At 43.0% G+C, this 19,084-nt stretch overlaps 1 protein-coding gene across 1 annotated transcript in view; it reads left to right on the top strand.

Moving 5' to 3' along the window:
* Positions 1-18,681, top strand: part of ASB14 (ankyrin repeat and SOCS box containing 14) — a 144,910-nt gene extending 126,229 nt beyond the window's left edge. Inside the window, exon 10 of the mRNA XM_085624668.1 lies at positions 14,276-18,681. Within this exon, the coding sequence (XP_085480794.1) occupies positions 14,276-14,457 (182 nt within the window). The 3' untranslated portion in view covers positions 14,458-18,681. The remainder of the gene's footprint in view (positions 1-14,275) is intronic.
* The last annotated feature ends 403 nt before the right edge of the window (positions 18,682-19,084 follow it).

Genomic DNA, 19,084 nt, shown 5'->3' with positions numbered 1-19,084 from the left:
AAAGTCACTGATGAAAGTACCTGATCCGCCGCCCGCTTCAGATGAATCAGGTAGTCGATGTGAAGAATTGGCGAATTTCTTCAGCACAAAAATTCAAAAGATCATTGATACGCTCCCCCTAATACCCTTAGGCGACCACCATCCAGGACCAATTGGATCATCCTAAGCTCTCCTCTTTTTCTCCTCTTAGGGAGGATCTCCTACCTCCCCTATTGAATGCCATAAAGAGTGGCTCCCCGCTCGATCCCGCCCCGATGAACATCTTAAACTCAGTTTTGCCTGCCATCAGTAAACCCATGGTGAACGTGGTTAATGCATCAATGGAGTCAGCTGTGGTTCCTAGAGAGTGGAAGGTAGCGATGGTCAAGGCTTTGTTGAAAAATCCCAGCCTGGACCCAAGGGACTTCTCCAACTATCGCCCCATTTCTTTGCTACCGGGGATTAGTAAACTGACTGAGAAGTTTTTTAACATTCAATTGGCCTCTTTTTTGGAATCACATAATCTGCTCCATCCATCCCAAACTGGGTTCAGGAAAGGACAGGGAACTGAAACAGCTCTGCTGAAGGTGGTGGAGGAGGCCAGGAGGATTCTGGACGCAGGTGGTAGCGCGGCCATTATCCTCTTGGACCTCAGCGCCACCTTCGATACGGTTAATCACCGTATTCTCATTTCCCGCCTCAGTAACATCGGAGTCATGGGTAAGGCCCTCAAGTGGCTGGAATCCTTCCTTAGGGATAGATTCTTTAAGGTGTTTGAGGATGATCATTGCTCCTGCCCGGTTCCGCTGCAGTGTGGGGTGCCGCAGGGGTCCTCCCTCAACCCAACACTGTTTAACGTGTATATGGCACCCCTGGCGGAGATAATGGCTCCCTTTGGGGTTCAGTTGGTGAGTTACGCTGACGACACCCAGCTGGTGTTCTCTTTGAATCAGGCTGCACATTCTTCTTTGAATTTGTGTAACTGCCTAGAAGCCGTTGCAAGCTGGATGGATCAGTACCATCTTAGGCTGAATGGTGGAAAGACAGAGTTGATGTTGTTGGGACGACAGGCTATATTTGACAACTCTACTTCCTGGCCCTCTTGCATGGGTCCTGGCCCCATCCCTAAGTCTGTAATTAAAAGCCTGGGGTTCTGGCTCGATGTAGAACTGTCATTTAGAACTCAGGCTAGAAAAACAGCTGCCACCTGCTTTGGGCTCCTGAAATCCACGCGTAAAATCCTTCCACAATTTCCGAAAAAGCAAGAAAAATCTTAATACAGTCATTGATTCTATCCAGGATAGATTATGGGAATGCAATCTATTTAGGAGCCCCGGTCTCCGCGATTAAACAACTTCAGGTTGTTCAGAATTTGGCAGAAAGGCTACTTACGGGCACCAGTCATCGCTTATCAGCCAGACCCGCATTAAAAACCCTCCACTGGCTTCCGGTGAAAGAGCGGGTCCATTTTAAGTCGTTGTGTATGGCACATAAAATCATCCACGGGAAAGGTCCTCCCATCTTAGAAAACATGGTAATGTCCTACAAGCCCTCTCTATATCTTCGCTCTAACGACCAGAATCTTGCAGTGACTCCAAGAATCAATAGATCCCGCTCCGGTGGCAGTCTTTTTTTCATTGAATGTATCCAAATTGTGGAATTCTCTTCCTTTATCTTTTCGCCAAGAGCCCAGTCTTCTTGTGTTCTTGAAGAAGCTAAAAACATGGCTCTTCCCGAGAAATTAGAGATCTCAGATTAGCTAATGGTTCCTCTATTATCCTCTGGTTATCTTTCCTGAGCGCTGGGATGCTTTTGAGTAGCCATGCGCTATATAAGAGCCTTTTCAATTCAATTCAATTCAATTGTTTACTAGTGATTATCGAAAAAGTGATGTAATTTATGTGTGGCATCTTCTACTTTTTTTATTTTGACAATTTTATAGAGCGCAAACAAGACCCAAATGGGTATCAGAGCGCTGTACAGAATAGTCTTCAGCCATTATACAACACATAAAGGAGGTAAGTGAAAGTACAAACTGTGGGAAAACATTCAAGAGTAAAAAGTAGGGTGTATCAAAGGCGCCATATAGTGCTCAGAGTAAAACATCATACGATATAAAGAACCAAGATGTGCGATGAGCATCAAGGAATATTAACAAAAGGGGATCAAGCAAAAATCAACAAATGATGCAGTTAAAGGAGCTATCGAGGACTGGGACAAAACAAATGCAAAAAGAAGGTAAAAACATATAGAACATCAGTGAGAATACGTCAAGAATTTGGTTATTAACAAAACACCCGAACATGATCAGTGCGATTAAAGTTCGTTCATTAGTAGTCTTTTGACCAGTTTTTTTAAAGGAAGTAGTAGAATGCTCTGAAGGCCCGAGAGTGACATTTGTCTCTGGTGTTGCTGTGAGGAAACAGTCTGAGCTTCATTCCTGGATTGCTAGAGAAACTCAGTAGGTCATGCTTCTAGAGCTGTTATTTGTCAGTCAGGAACCTCATATGAAGGAACTGGTGAAATGGATGGATGAAGACAGAAATTTTGTTTAAGATCGCCACCTCTTGTTTGGAAGTACGTAACACTGGACCCAGTCAAGTTGGCAGGAATCCTTCAGAGAACTCTTCTTCCAAATGCTGATGCTATTGTTGGGGGCTTTGGCTCACTGACTAGAGGCCAGGATTCTTCTGCTAGTTACAGTTAGATGTCCTGTCTATTCTGAATGATGTCTCCAGGCAGACACTTTGTAATAACCTGCTAGTGGGGTTTTAGCTATTTTCTCATCAATAACAAGTGTGCTTCTGATGCCTGATGTCTCGATGTGACCCTCAAACGATAGAGTGTGTGATCCTCCAAGAGGTCTCGAGTCTAGTTTTTACTCTATATCCTCAAATGCACTTGAAGCAGCAAGCTTTTCAGTTGTGTTCAGAGGACCTTCCCAAGAAAGATGCAGTCACTCCTGTTACTGACCTTTGGGTAAGGAGGTTTTCTATTCTCTTTCTAGTTGTGAATCACACTAGTGCTGTTTGCTTCACCCTCAATTTAAGGAAATTGAATGAGTGTGTATCTTGAGTTACCTTTTGAATTATAATTTGCATGTGTTAGCCCTGTTAGCCTTTGAGGGACTTACCCCCAACTTTTTTGCCTTCCTCCTTAATTTTGCTGACCTCGTTCTTGCTGGCCTTAGTACACTGTGCTCTTTACCACTGGTAACCAGTGCTAATGTGCATGTGCTCACTCCTTAAAACATGGTAATATTGGCTTCTCCCCAATTGTCATATTTAATTTACTTTTAAATCCCTAGTACAGTGGCACTATATGTGCCCAAGGACTGTAAATTAAATGCTACAAGTTGGCCTGCCGCATTGATTGGGTCACCTCACCTACCTAAGTAGTATTTTAAGCATGTCTCAGGCTTGCCATTTCAGCATGCCTTTGTGCAGTTAAAACTGCCATTTTGACCAGGCAAAGTAAACCTTTTGGCAGGCCCAAACCTTCCTTCTTAATACACATGTCACCCCTAGCATAGGCCATGGAAAGCCCTGAGGGCAACATGAAATATATTTAAAAAGTAGGACATGTACCTTTAAGTTTTACATGGCCTGGTACTGAAACAATCGTTTTCAAAACTCTAAGGCCTACCTCTCCCATAGGATAACATTGGAGTTACCTTATTATATTTCATAGGTGTAATTTCCAAATGGGAACTGGTGCGAGTTCATGAATGGTGTCTCTGGAACTGGAATTTAAAATCCTAACTTATGATGAAGTCGGGGTTTAAATTACAATTTTGAAAATGGCACTTTTAGAAAGTTGACATTTTCCTACCTTAGCCATTCATGTCTATATCCAGTACTTGGATCACATGACTAGGTGTAGCTAAAAGGCGAGCTTTGTGTATTCCTCCTAGACAACCACACACAATAGGGAGATTAGGTTTGTCTAGATGGGCCATCACGGGCAGGATGGGAGGGAGGAGCTGGGCCCAGCCCCACATATACTTGAATAGGCTGTGTTCTGCCTCCACACAAAGGGTTGCATACCCCCTGCAGTTAGTCTGGAGCCAGGACAGGAAACACAGGATGCCTGGGGACTTGAAAGGGAAACCTCTAGAAGGTTCTCCCCCATTTCGAAGGACCAACTGGGTATAAATACTGGACCTTAGACATCAACTCTTCAGTGCACTTCTGGATCTCTGGATATTCTACCAGGTATAATGACTGCTGTGCTGCTGAAGGACTGCTATGCTGCTGGATTGCACTCTGCTGAACTCTTGCCTTGCTGTGCTGACCTGCTGCCATCCTGATTAGGTAAGAAGGACTGGAACTGCATCTCTTGACCCCTAGAACTACAGAATGATTCACAGGGCAAGTTGGCTGGCCCTGACTTGAGCCTCAGGGAAAGAAGGCTCCAACAACCTTGCACCTGCACCTGGAATCTGCCATCTATGAGGCAGCCCTGCCAAGTTGGTGCCACCACAATCCTGAACCCTTGGAAGTGGGCCTAGGGTGCTCTGCCAGCCTCTGTGGACCCAGCAGAACCAATGCATCTACTTTGCTGCACTGTGCAAACCTGAGCAGAACCGATGCATCACCGCTGCTTAGTGGACCAGAGCCGCCGCAAAGACCCGCATGGCATTGCAGCCCATTGCCATATTGGAACAACAGCTCATCGAAGGCAGCCTCGACAATGACACCAAACTCCACATTGCAGTTTCCCACCTCCTCGGAACCGACGCATCACCCGACTGGGTGATGCATCCCTGACTCTGTACTTCGCATCGCAAGCCCTCATTGACAGGATTTTTTATGGTGCTGCAACAGAACTTCACACCGTAGCCTCATCGCATGTCGGAAACGATGCATCACTTCGGCCAAGCGACGCATCTTCAACGGGGATCCTCACAACGCTCAGCAATCGAGGATTGAAGGTACTTTGTTCAGCAGGCCTAAGTGGGTCCCTGTAGCCGGACTGCACTCCACTGCGGTCAGCCTGAACTTGTAACTTTGTTGCGGTCGGGCGTGACCAGATAGCCACAGTTGGCACTTCATGCCTTTTGACTCTATTTTTACTAAAATATTTAAAATTGAATATCTCCGGCTCTACTGATTGGAGGTTTGTCATTTTGGTCATGTTTTATTTATTAAACATTACTCTATGTTTCTGTATTTGTTGTGTGCTCTTTTGGGGTGTGCTTTCACTGTGCTACTGTTTGATGTGTTGCACAAATAGTTTACCCATTGACTCTGAGGTAAACCTGACTGCTCTTTGCCAAGCTATCCGAATGCTGAGCACAGGTTAATTTATAGTTTGCTTGTGACTTCACCCTGAGAGGAATTGTGTTTGCTGCCCAATTTTTTACAGCATCCTTTTGCAAGAAGTGTTTCACTTCTCTAGATTAGGAGAACATCTACATCCACATATTAATTTTAGAAATCGCATCAGATGTCCCTAAATTTTTCAGTGCCCATTTGCAGTTCAAAGTTTTACAGTATGGCTTGAAATCCTCACCATGAGCGTTCATGAAACTTCATACTCCATTGGTTGGAATACTGCATGCCAGAGCAATCAATTTTTAACCCCACCTGGAAAGGCTAGTACACAATGCTTAACCTCATCAGAAAGGTGTGGATACTGAGAAACTGTGTAAACACCTATTGTTCACCTCGAAGTTGAATCTGAAGGACTCTGTCTTCAACTATTGTCAATGCAGAGAGTTCAATAGGACTTTTTTTGACATGTGTTTTTAAAATTTGAAATAGCACACCTATGCCAGAAAAAAGAAAGCATACATATGCATATGGAAAAGACACAACAATCAAATATAAATAAAACAAAATGCAACAAAGGCAAGTACGAGTTACAACATAAAGCAGGATGGAGAGAAAGACATTAAACCAGACCTTCCCATGTCTTGCTCCCAGACTATGGAACCAGCTATCTGAAAACATCAGATTCAACTAAGACCTTCTTTATCAAGGAAAACCTACTAACCTTACTTTTCAAGATCTGTCAATCTGATAAATGAACTGCCCTCTGATCATCTCTCTTTTCTTTAGTTCTACTGTTAAAGCTTTATAAGACATATGGTATGCTCTTTGTTATATCCATTCATCGCCTCCATCCGAACCCTGTTGTAATGAGCTTGCCAAGTTCTTCTTTGATAAAGTTAATACTATTCATACAACTTTGGCAGATAAAGCAGAACATTGTAATATCCCCACTCTGTTTCTCTTCGTCAGCTCGTCCAGTGATACTTTATCTGCTTTCCCTCCTGTTAGGAAGGAAGATTTGGGTGGCCTGATGAAGACAACTAAAACAGGTTCCCCAATGGACCCTGCCCTGCTTTTTGCACTTATGCAAGGGGACAACGTAGTTTACCCTGTCTTGCCAGACATATTCAACTTATCGCTTTAGAGCAGTATGGTGCAGCCTTCCTGGAAACATGCTGTAGTGAGACCATTATTAAAGAAGCCGTCATTGGATCCTGCATTAAGTGAAAGCTATAGGCTAATATCCTTACTTCCAGGTATGAGTAAAGTGTTTGAAAGTTTTGTCATCCAACAGCTATCATCATTTTTGGAAAAGCACCATAGGTTTCACTTTACCCAAACTGGTTTCCGCCCAGAATGAGGCATGGAGACAGCTCTTCCAGCTGTTATGAAAGAACTGAGAAAAATGCTAGAAAAAGGTGGGTCGGTGGAGGTGTTATTATTAAATCTCAGTGCAGCATTTGATACAATATCACAAGATATTTTATTACCATGGCTGGAGGGGGCAGGAATGGTTAGCCTAGCCTTGAAATGGTTTACTTGTTTTTTAAATGACAGGAGCTTCCAGGTCTACAAACAACCTTTTTACTCTGAATCCTACCTCCTAAATTGTGTAATACCTCAGGGATCTTCACTAAGCCCTTCTTTATTCAATCTGTATGTCTATCCCTTGGCTGAGATTGGACATTCACATGGTCTCTCGATAATGTCATATGCAGAAAACACACAGATTGTCATTTCTCTTACCCCTGAAATAGATGCAGACTCGGGTCAGCTTAATTCTTGCTTGAATGATGTAACAGAATGGATGTCAGCCAGTTGTCTGAAGCTTAATGGGGATAAAGCTGAGGTGTTACTGGTTGTCAATGATTGTAATCGCTGGTCCGCGTTGCACTGTCTGGAACATTTAGGCAGTCATCCCATTCCCAAAACAGCAGTAAAAAGTCTGGGGGTTTGAATTGACAATAAACTTACCTTGGAGGCACCAGCGAGGAAGCTAGCTGCCAGCTGCTTTGGTATTCTAAAGGCACTTAGAAAAATGTTAGAGTTTTTGCCTCTGTCCTCGCGGAGACTAGTGGCACAAGCTTTAGTCTCGTCACATTTAGACTAGGACAACTCTCTTTACTTTGGAAGTCCCAAGAATGTTGTAAGAAGACTTCAAATGGTACAAAATGCTGTGATTTATGTTTTGCTGAAATTACCTAAACATAACTCTGTTTCAGCAGCACTTGTCTCTTTGCACTGGCTCCCTGTTCTTAAGTGGATACATGCCCTATGCATAGCTCATCGAGTTCTGCACAGCAAGGGCCCTTGCCTATATCAACATCTGATTCATCCTTACATTCCTAACGGGACATTACATCTACTGCTCTGTGTCTACTGACAATTCCCAAGGTCAATAAATCTACCTGGTTCCCACTCTATGGAACTGACTGCCTTTTAAGTTACAGAAGACTAAAGATGAACTAAGCTTCAGAAAGGAGTTGAAAAGTTTTCTGTTCACCTAAGTCTCTGTCATGATATGGGTACTGGTATATTCTGCTAGTCCTGGAAGGCCCATCGGGTAGCCATGCACTTTAGAAATAAAAAAAATGATAATAATGTTTCTATGTATGTTCAATGTAAAGCACTCTGCTACCTTTGCAGCTAAGTTGGTGCTATACCAGATCAAAATTCCTTAACACATGCTAAAAGAGAAGAGAGTTTTAATTTCAATTAACTATCTTAGCATTCACAAGGCTAAATCACGTTGCCTTTCTGCTGCCGGTGAGGGTCAAGCAGTTGTAGTGTGCACGAGTTTGTCCAGTGAGCAAAGCCAGCTTCTTGCATGACAGTGGCACAAGACACAGGGACATGAGGAAATATGGACCTTTATGATTTTGTGAGAATGAACATCAGTCCCTTCAGTGAAGCACAATTTAACCTAGTTTCGGTCTGGTGCCACTGGAAGAGCCAGCACCTACTAATGCTACCATATGGTTTGAGAAACCAAAACCTGTGGTATTACATGAAAATGTAAATGCCTTCAAATTTTCGACAACTAGACATGCAATTAGGTATCAGTGGACACTCAGCTGGAGGTTCTGGTAAAGGCAGACAATCTGGCAGCTGAATTATCTTTAATTCAATGGGTGGGTATGATATCCCAGTTGCTAGTGGTAATGACCAGGATGTTGGTTCTTTGTCTAGAGATAAATCGCCATTTTTGACAGCCATAATACTCTAGGGGAGAAGAACATTCATGTAGACTCGCCGAGAAGGGTGCTGTGTATGTTGCACATTCCTGGAGTTATCGATCAGGTTTCATTTTCTTGCCCTGAAATTGAGTTATTTCAGGACAACAAAAATTGATGTTTGCCACCAAGAATAACACACCAACTTATGTGTATTGCTTCAAGCAGAAGGAGGAGGTGATAGTTGTACTGGTAAATCCACTCTAATTTCCTTTGTTATTTTTCTTCCATCTTCACCAAACGATGAGTACTCTGTACTAGATTTCTACTGCCTATATCTGCTTCAGTGGGTCAGAGTCCCATCTAAAAGATCGCAACAAGTGAGAATCACTGCTCTGTGATTGAATGGTAAGAAATTGAGGTTCTCTGTGGCAGAGGTATGTACCCTGTCCAAGCCGGAACCACAATCCTAGTCAGGGTAAGTCACAAACACACCCTAAATTAACCTATGCTTGCCCTCTGGTAACTTGGCAATGAGCAGTCAGGCTTAACTTAAGAGGCAATGTGTGAAGTATTCGTGCAACACATCAAACAGTAAAACAATGAAAACACCACACAAAAAGATTCCACACCACGTTAGACAAATAGCTCTTAATTTAATACATAAAACAAGACCAAAATGACAAAATCCAATAAGTAGAATTCAAGATATGAATTTTTAAAGATTAAAAGTGAAAATAGCTTTTAGAAGCAATAAGCGCCTATGTGGTTATCTGGTCGTGCTGGACTGGGGCCGATTCAAGAGTTCAGGTCAACGCAATGGAGCGCGGGCCAGATACAGGGACCACAAAAGCCCTGCTGAACAAAAGTACCTTGATCCTGGTCGCAACAGCAAGATGCGGGGTGAAGCCAAGCGATGTGTCAGTGTCAAGGTGATACGCCAATTTTATCCATGGAACAATAGCGATGTGCTGGTTCCAAAGGTAAAGTGCTGGTTCCAGTATGCTATGGTTCTTAAGCTGATGTGCCAGGTTTCTCCACGCAGTTGAGGGGATGCATCGATCATCTCTCCGAAGTCGCTGCGATGCATTGGTACCGATGGCGATGCACTGGTTACAAGTGTGATGGTTCTGTTCCCACAACAGCGTTGATAAGTTGATTCTGCTCTCACAGCAGAGGATGCGTCGGTTCTGCTGAAGCAAGCACCTGGGTCCACATCCAATGGGCTAGTCACAGGAGCAGGGTGAAAGACTATTATGTCCCTGAGTCTTCAATACAGGAGGCTAGTCAGCTAGCCCTTGGAATCACTCTGGGTTGCAGTGATACAGGTGCAGTATTTACCCAGTCAGAGAGACCAGCAGGCAGCAGGGAAACACAGCAAGCGAGCAGTCTTCCAGATCAGCAGCCCAGCAAACTGGCAGTCGATAACCACAGTAGTTCTTCTTTCTGGCAGAGTGGATTCAGGTCCAGAAGTGTACTGAGTTGGTAGTGCCAGAGGTCCAGTTCTTGTACCCAGTTGTGCCTTTGAAGGGGAGCAGGTCCTGTGCCAGCTCCCCTGACACCTTTGGTCGCCCCTGCTTCCTGCTAGCGTATTTCTGTTCACCACCGTGTACATGGCTGCATGTATCCAGCTCTTTGCCCTATATAGTGGGTGCTCCCCCCACTCAACCTGCTACTGTTCTTGGCCCCTGGTTTTGACCGTCCTTTGCTTGTCAAGCAGGCGCTCTGCCCATTCCATCTAGTGAATGCAATTGTTGTTTTCATGTCAATCTCAAATGCACTATTTTCTTTTATCTGTATTTTAATTTCTTGTACTTCATTCCCTTTAGGTTATTCAGCTTTTCCATTTTGTATTAGCTCTCTCACCCCCCTCGCTCCACCCCTTACCTGCCATTTTTGCCGGTCCTGCACCCAGCCCAACTTAATGGAGGCTGCAACACCGGCATGCCAAAGGCAATCCCATCCATATCTGGACAGTGCCCAGCACCAGGAACCCTGGATCTCCCACCAGTACACCACCACCGAGCTGCGAGCCCTGGTCCCCGTAAGGCTTGACAACTGCGCATTGCCTCGCCGTGATATACGGAAGGACCTTTCACCTTGCACCACTGCCGCTTCATCTTCAACTCCGAAACACCTGCTGCTCCCACACAGCCAACCTTCCACCCAGAGTAACTGATCCAGTGCTTGCTTCTCAATGTCGGATCACTCTGCAAACAGACCACAGAGATCTAGGACACCATAACCACCCTCACTTGCAATGTGATCTCAATCACTGAGACCTGGCTCAGCCCCATATCGACTCCAGACATCACTACCGCAACTCTCCACGGCTACAAAATGATACACAGAGACCGCTCCAACAAGCACGGGGAAGGCATCACCATCATCCAAAAGGACAGCCTCCAATGTACCACCTCCGAATATGTCTCACTAATCATGGAACATCTCAGCTTCCAAACCTGGACAGTACAAAAAACAACCATCCAAGGTACCCTCGCATACAGACCCCTGGGCCCCATCCTGGCTTTTGCAACTCCATCTTCAATTTCTTCTTCCCCTGACCATTGAGTACAAGCTCTACATCTTCCCTGGAGACCTCAACTTCCACCTCCACGACCCCAACTACACCAACTAAGCCAACCTCCTGGAGAGCATGAGCAACATAGGCCTCTCACAGATGGTCACCTGCCCAACACACAACATAGGACAAACTTTGGATCCCATCTTCACAGCCAAATTCTCCCATGTAACTGAGCTAACCTGGACCAACCGCAGCATCATCCACTACACCATCACAGGCTCACCAGAACCCACCACCATGTTTGTGGGGAGAAACACGTGCACTTGAGCACTGGTTAGCGGTGGTAAAGTGCTCAGAGTCCTAAAGCCAACAAAAAATAGGTCAGAAAAAGAGGAGGAGGAAGGCAAAAGGTTTGGGAGTGGCCTTCAGAGAGGGCCATTTTCCAACAGGTTGTGACTTCAAAAAAGGGCCTTTGAAGTGCATAGAGGTCCTTTCTTCCTGTTCTTGCTCCTAACTCACTACAGTTGGGAATGAAGCTCTTTGTTGTTGACAGGACACAACCTATTCATGTGTAAGTATGAAGCTATGCCCAGTTCCTCCCTCTCATCCCCCCAGTAAGATCAATGAAGTCACACCCAGGTTCCCTTTCTGTGTGGCTGCCTAGAGGGAATACACAACGTCCAGCTGTCACCCAGACCAGCTAGTGATCTGAAAGAGGCAGCAGATATTAAATGGCTAAGAGCAGGAAAATGCCCAACTTTCTAAAAGTGGCATTTTCAGAATAGTAACAACAAATCCGACTTTACCATTAAATAAGATGTATCATTACCATTCTATAGGTACTAAACATGAAAGATCTACCTTCTCTTAATTAGGAATTACATCTTATTAAATGTAATAAAGAATACCCAATGTTAACATATGAGAATGGTAGTGTCGGAACCCCACAGTCTTTGACTACAATCAGAAACAAACTACTATACTTGCCCTTAGGTAGGCATTTGAAAAGCGGTAGGGATTTTAAAAGGCAAGTTAAAAAACCTAAGATGGCTGCCCGAAAATCACAAACACCTTTACAGACTAGGGTTGCCACCTTAGAGACAGGCTTGGAATGTCCAGCACACTAAACCTCTGAGCTGCGCACTTCACTGTAGAATTAAAGACAGTTAGACATTATGTGCCAGCTTTGCGAAAGTTTAGTCAGGGTAGTGGCATCTGTAATCTCGACATTTTAGTTTGGTCGCATTTAATTTAATTTCTTAATATATCAGAGTCTTTGCAAGCATTTAATTTAGAGAAAGTTGGCTCTCAAGGTCAATCTCAAAAGATTTAGTGAGACATGTTTTCTGTCAGCTTGCGAGTCAGAGCTGAATTCTGCAGTTAAGATAATAGGTATTGAACAGGTTGAAAACAAATGCGCGTAGGAAAATCTTCCTGCTCGGGAATCAAAATTGGATAGCTGGCCAGACTTAAAAAACTCTTTCCAGTCAACTCGCAATTATGAGCTGATTTCTGAAAAAGGTAGCAGTTAATGAGGCAATTAACTAATGTGTGTCGGAAATTCTTTCCGCTCGCTTTATAGAATACATTTTCCAAGGTTCCTTACAATTTAGCTAAGTTAAGGGTCAGTCGACTAGAATATTTTTGTGGAAACGAAGAGAGAATAAAACAATTTAGTTAAAAGAAGTCATCCCTCAATTCCGGAGCTAATTATAATAATAATCCAAAACTCACCTCATCAAGAAATCGAAGAAGGGGTAGAATTCTAGGTTGAAGTCATCTTCTTTAAGACTATTCTTGGCACATGAAGACACGGAAGTACCCTAAGAGGGAAAATAAACAATATAGTCAATAACTAAGAATGTCATTGTTGATGTTGAACACGAAAATGCTAATGAAAAGATCTATGGTATTAGTTTGCTGAAAGAAAAGACAGAACAGTTTAGACTATCAATACATTGAATAGAAAAGAGCAGTAAGAGAAGAGAAGCATCAGTCATAACTAAATTGGGTAAATGAGAAATAGATTAATTAGATAAATATAGAATAATTGTTGGAGTTGAGTAGGAGGAGATAATTGAGAGGAGTGTGAATATTTTTCTATACAGTTTCCCTTCTGGAAAGAAGGGCAGAATCAAATAAAGAACACAGAAGGAAGAAGCGAGAGGAAATATACAGGAAGGAATTAAAGTTTGGCTGACTCTCCCAATCCCCCTTCCCCCTCGGATCTGATCTGAAAGTTGAGAGATATTAGACTGGCAGGGAAGTTCTTGGAAGGGCATTGGGACCATCGTTGTGCTGCTCCTGTGTGAAATACTAATGAGCTCCCTTCGACAGGTAGGCCTCTCAGTAGTGAAAAACGAATTTAAGAGTTATTCACTACCAGGACATGCAAAGCTTAAAAGTACATATCCTACCTTTTGGTTACATAGCACCCTGCCCTACGGGCTATCTAGGGCCTACCTCAGGGGTGACATATATGTAATTAAAAGGGTGTTTAAGGTTTGGCAAGGAGTTTTAAATACCAAGTCAACATAGCAGTGCAAACTGCTTACACAGGCTCAGCAATGAAAGGCCTAAAACATGTTTAATGGCTACTTGAGTGGCTGGCAAAAGAAGGGCTACAGTCCCACTAGCAACATTTAATTTACAGGACTTGGGCACGCGTAATGCACTAGACTAGGGACTTGTATGTAAATTATATTTGCCAATTGGGTATGAGCCAATGTTACCATGTTCAGAGTAGAGAACACGTGCACTTTAGCACTGGTTAGCAGTGATAAAGTGTTCAAAACCAAAATAAACAAGTTCAGAAAAAGAGGAGGAGGGCGGCAAAAAGTGTGGGGTAACACTTCAGAGAGAGCCATTTTACAAGATGGCTTGTATTGAAAATGCATTATCTTGTTTAATTAATTTAAAAAGCTATTTTATCAGTTTTAAAGTTGCATACAGAAACAATTGATTTTGCAAGTAGTTTAATATGACATTACGTTTGATAGTAAATGAATGTATCATAATATGCAGAGATATTCTGTTTTGTACCCATGATGAAATAGAAAGAGGGCATCTCTATTTCCTCTCTAAATGGAAAATAATGAAAGGAATATTGATGACAAAAACACAGGCTTTCTGATTACTGTATATCAATGCAAATCTTGGATGTCAGGAATAATTCCACTCCAACCTGTGGGCTATCCAAAGATGTTTCCAATAAACACCAAATCAAAGAAGTCTAATTCTATCAACAAAATGTGATATATCTGAAGTTAATGCTGTTATATTAAACTGTGGGAAATAGCTAACAGTTTATTTTTTATTTGCAGTGAATACTCGTTCCTTGAAACATCTTTGCCGTTTGAAGATCCGAAAATGCATGGGGCGGTTGCGGATACGATGCCCCATCTTTATGACATTCCTCCCACTACCGGAACGTCTGAAGCAATATGTACTGTACAAAGAGTATGACCTCTATGGACAGGGAATCTTAAAAGGAACCAGAAAATAAGGGACCATTGTAAAAACACATAGTGACCCTAGGGGAGATGAAAGACCCTGCAGCGAAATGGTCAAGAGGATTCTTTCAGACATTAGGTATAAGCATGCTACTACAGTTAACAACAAATTATCAGTGAACATACACCTAGAAAGCTACTATGACCAAATTGCAGACAAGGAGAAATGGTATGCAGGGTACCTTAGGAGAGAATTACTGCATGGCACACGGAAGCCTGCTTTCAAAAGATCTCTTCAAGAAGTCTCTACCATTCTCAACATCAATTCAATGTTAAAAATGTTCATAGAGATGTTGGAGCAGAATGTCTGAATCAACAGGTCTGAGCAGTCTTGTGCTGTATATATTTGTTCAAGGTCAAAACAATACTGAAGTGTTGTATAAAATGTCTAATTATGGAATGATCACTAATTTATATGTCTTTCATGGTACACAGAAACCTGGCTAATGCAATCATTTCAGTCACCAAAAGGCTGCAGAGGATGTCAGAAAAAGGCTTTGGGAGAAGACACCAAGAGTTCATAATGATATATGGCTGAATCTATTAAGTTTTTTCACTTTAATTTTGCATTTTCTGCTGTGTTCCTATCGCTTATGGATAGCAACAATACATGTGGAATGAGATTTAATAACTTTCTTTGCAAACATATCTTCTATATTTTATTTTGGGCATGTCAAAACCCCCAAAATCAGATGGTTGCAAGGTGCCCTACTACTTAAAAAAAGGATGAAATAAAAAATTACCAAAAGAAGGTCGGGATTTTGATGAACACATAGGAACAGAGCATAGACTCAGGCGCTCTGCATCAATAATGTGAAATGTTTTACACTTGGAAATAAATAGGCAACTGACCAATACAGAGTAACAAAATAAAGACTGGGGCTTATTTATAAGCCCCTTCCGCCGTCGGTGCGTCACTTTTTGTGACGCACCGGCAGCGCATCCTGCTGCCCCATATTTACAAGAATACATAAAGCCACCCTGCGTGGCTTTTCGTGTACTTATAAATAGGACCCCTTTACACGCAGCACTTTGCATGAAAGCAGTATGCTATGGGTGTTGCTGTGGGTGATCCCATGCAACACCCATGGTTTCTGCCGTATTTCCAGATTTACGAGAATTCGTAAACCTGGAAATGCGTCAGAATGGTACGCCTTCCCAGGGGATGCATAGGGAGGCGCAACAAGGAGAAATGTTTTCCTTTCTCCTAGATTTTTCCTCTTTCTATGCGTGCTACATTCTGCAAGACGCATAGAAAGAGGAAATCACCTCTCATGATTGTTTTTGTGCAGGAAGCTGTCTCTTCCTGCACAAAAACAATCTCCCTGAAACGCAGGCACCCGTGCACCATTGTGCAAGGGTGCCTGCATCAGCACAGGGCAGAGCACAGGGATCCTTCATATTGTTGCAGATATGACGCCTCCCTGTGCTTTGTAAGTGACTCAGTGCTGTGCAGCAAAATGGCTTGCGGCTCCGTGCTGAGTCACTTTTTTGTAAATAAGGCCCACTGTCTTTTTTTGGGGGACATAACCTCTGCATAAACAAATCCTTGGGTAAAAAATCAGAAATACAAAATCATTTAAGAAATATGGAGAGTATGGCATAGGAAAGTACTAATATAGAGCCAGAGTTAGGATGAGGACAACGTTTTAAAACAAATAGGGGTAAGTACAAGAATTAGGCAAAGGTAGAAGGGCACGGGGAGTCTCACCTGTCGTTGATTTCTTGAACTATTTTATATAGTCTACCACACTTGAGTGCTTCACATATAAGGGCATGGAAAAAACAGAAAACACAAGTTTAAAGCCTAGAGCCTTCAGCCGAATGGTGAAAACAACTGGCCTCTTTCTTTGTAACAAAATTTAAAACATTCAATCTAGCCTGAACTTAATTCTGCTGCAAGACTTGAGCCCTACCGTCTCTGTTAGAGCATCTAAAGCAGAAGCAGGCTTATTACTACCTCTCGACCCCATAGCTATGGAGGACACCATGTCAGCTATTCGTGACCTTAAGTCAGGATCGCCGTCTGATTCCTGTTCCCCCCCCCCCCCCCCGACCATTTCGCTTTGGGGGTTGAAGCGATCATCCCTACGAACAATAAACTGCTTAATTATTCTCTTACAACCATGGTCCCATTAGCTAGAAGCAGGCTAAAATCCCGACTTTATTAACAAAAACATCAGCAGATCCTAACTTGCTCACTAACTGTAGGCCTACCTGCTTGGTACCTGCGCATTGTAAGCTGCTGGAGAAACTAGTCAACCAGCAGCTCTCACGGTACTTGGAGTCTAACAACCTTCTCAACCCTTACCAATTGGGTGTTAGGCCCAACTTAAGCACTGACGCTGCCTTGCTCGAAGTTTCAGAGTATATTAGAGACACTCTAGACAAAGGGGGTCTATCTGTCAGCAGCCTTTGACACGGTACCCCACTCTAGGCTCCTTTACTGCCTTCCGACAATTGGAATTGGCTCTCTTCGCACTGAAATGGATGAAGTCTTTCCTAGAGAATAGAGGGCAGGAGGTTTGGACTCCCCCTTTTTCTTCATGCACCAAAGACAGCCCATGCTGTTTAACATCTAACTTATTCCACTGGCATTCCTGGCGGAATTGTTTGGTGCAAAAATAATTTCTAATGCGGATGACATGCACCTCCTCTTCTCCTTTAAAAAAGGAAAAGTTATTACACTGCATTAAATAAAGCTGCTGCCTTCAATTGGATGCGTCTTAACCGATCGAAGAGCAATGCGGACAAGATCAAAGTTCCCTGCTTTGGCCATAATTCTCCTGTGGATTGGTGGGCCTTCTTTTCTGGTCATTTGGTGCCTCCCCTTTAAGTGGTAAAAAAACACTAGGGGTTACATTTTGATAACCAGTTGTCCTTTCAACACTAACTTAATTCTGTGAATGGGACCTGATTTGGCCTGCTCCCAGTTGTGAAAATGTTTCTTCACTTCCTATCCCTTCCAGCTAGGAAAACAGCCATTCAATCCCTCATCACGTCCAGGCTGGACTATGCAAATACACAATATCTTGGACTCCATCAGTATTTAGTCAACAGGCTACAGGGGGCATAAAATGCAGCTACTCGTCTGCTTCTCAAGCCTCCGCTTAGAGCTCAGATTTCCTCTCACCTCCATTATTTGCACTGGCTGCCCGTGAGGAAACGCATCTTGATCAAAACACTTGTACTCACCCCTGGAGCTTTGCCCCTAACTAGCCCCATATATCTTGTGTCAAGACCACTTGCTTATAACACGACCAGGAAGCTGAGTTTCTCAAGTTGGGGGCTTGCCAAAGTACCAAGGATTCTCCTCTCCAGAGCAGGTAGCTGTTCCTTTTCTTATTAGAGCCCCTCAGCCTGGAAAAAAACTTCCCCTCGACCTCCATCTAGTTTAATCTGAACAATGCTTCTAAAAGAAGTTGGTAACCTTGCTCTTTTCTCAAAGCTAATTGCCCTCACCTAGAAGATTCAGCACCAGGACACTCTTCGGAGTAGCTGTTTAATCATCATCATCATGAGGAGTTGTGCTGTAGCTGGAGGTAATTTGGTGTTTTACAAAGACTCAGGCCTTCACACTACAATGTAGTAGTAACAGAATAAAAGCAACATCACTATGAGCCATATTTATGACCTTTGTGGTGCAGGGCAATGAGGCAAGACACCTGGCTGCACTGTCCTGTGTCACAGAGAAAGGGCAGGAATGTGCCATATTTATCCAATATGGCACATTCCTGTCCTTTCCCCTGCGCTGGCACCATTTTTGTAGCCTCGCGGCAACGCATGCTTCCCTTGCACCATGATGCAAGGGTGCCTGTGCTGTAGACAAGATTGTTCCTGCACAAAAACAATCCTGAGAAGCTTATTCCTCTTTCTTTGTGTGCTGCATTCTCCAGCACACATAGAAAGAGGTGAAAAGGAGGACAAATAAACATATTCCTCCTTGTTATGCCTCACCTGGGGAGGCGTATCTTTTTGGCACATTCCCAGGTTTACGAGGTTTGGTACATCTGGGAATGCGTAAAAAAACATGAGACTTGTGTGGGAACACCCACATAACGCCCATGGAGCAGAAGCACCCCAATAAGAAGTGTGCATCATAAATGTCTAGATGAAAGGATTTTGAGGAGGCGGTGACCATAGTTCAGGAAGAAGTGCGAAAGTTGAGTCTTTGGATTTTACTTGAAGGCAGGTAGAGAGACATGAGTTCCAGGTACCAGCAAAGAAAAAAGAAAACAGGAAAATTCAAGGTTTTTCTGAAAAAGGGCCTCAGATACTTAACAAAACAATAAAACAATAGGAAGTCGAGATTAATCACTCAAGATTAATTTTAAAATGTTTTTTTTATCTGAAAAATCATACTAAACCAAGACAACATAGTCAAACCTTCCCATTTTGCTGGAAAACCTTTATGCAAAAGGGAAAACACAGGATTATCTTTAGTAAAATAAGTGAAAACCTTTCTATGGCTGTTTCACTTAAATTGTTGATAAAAAAAAAATCAATAAAAAGGAATTTTTACTGACAATATTTTCAGCATAGCTTAAAAAATAATGAGCTTGCAAAACTCACTAATGTCATGAACTTTACACAGATTTTCCAATAGAAGCAATGTCCTGA

This window comes from Triturus cristatus, chromosome 9 (assembly GCF_964204655.1).
Source record: "Triturus cristatus chromosome 9, aTriCri1.1, whole genome shotgun sequence".
NCBI lineage: Eukaryota > Metazoa > Chordata > Amphibia > Caudata > Salamandridae > Triturus > Triturus cristatus.
This window is presented reverse-complemented; position numbering and strand designations above follow the sequence as displayed.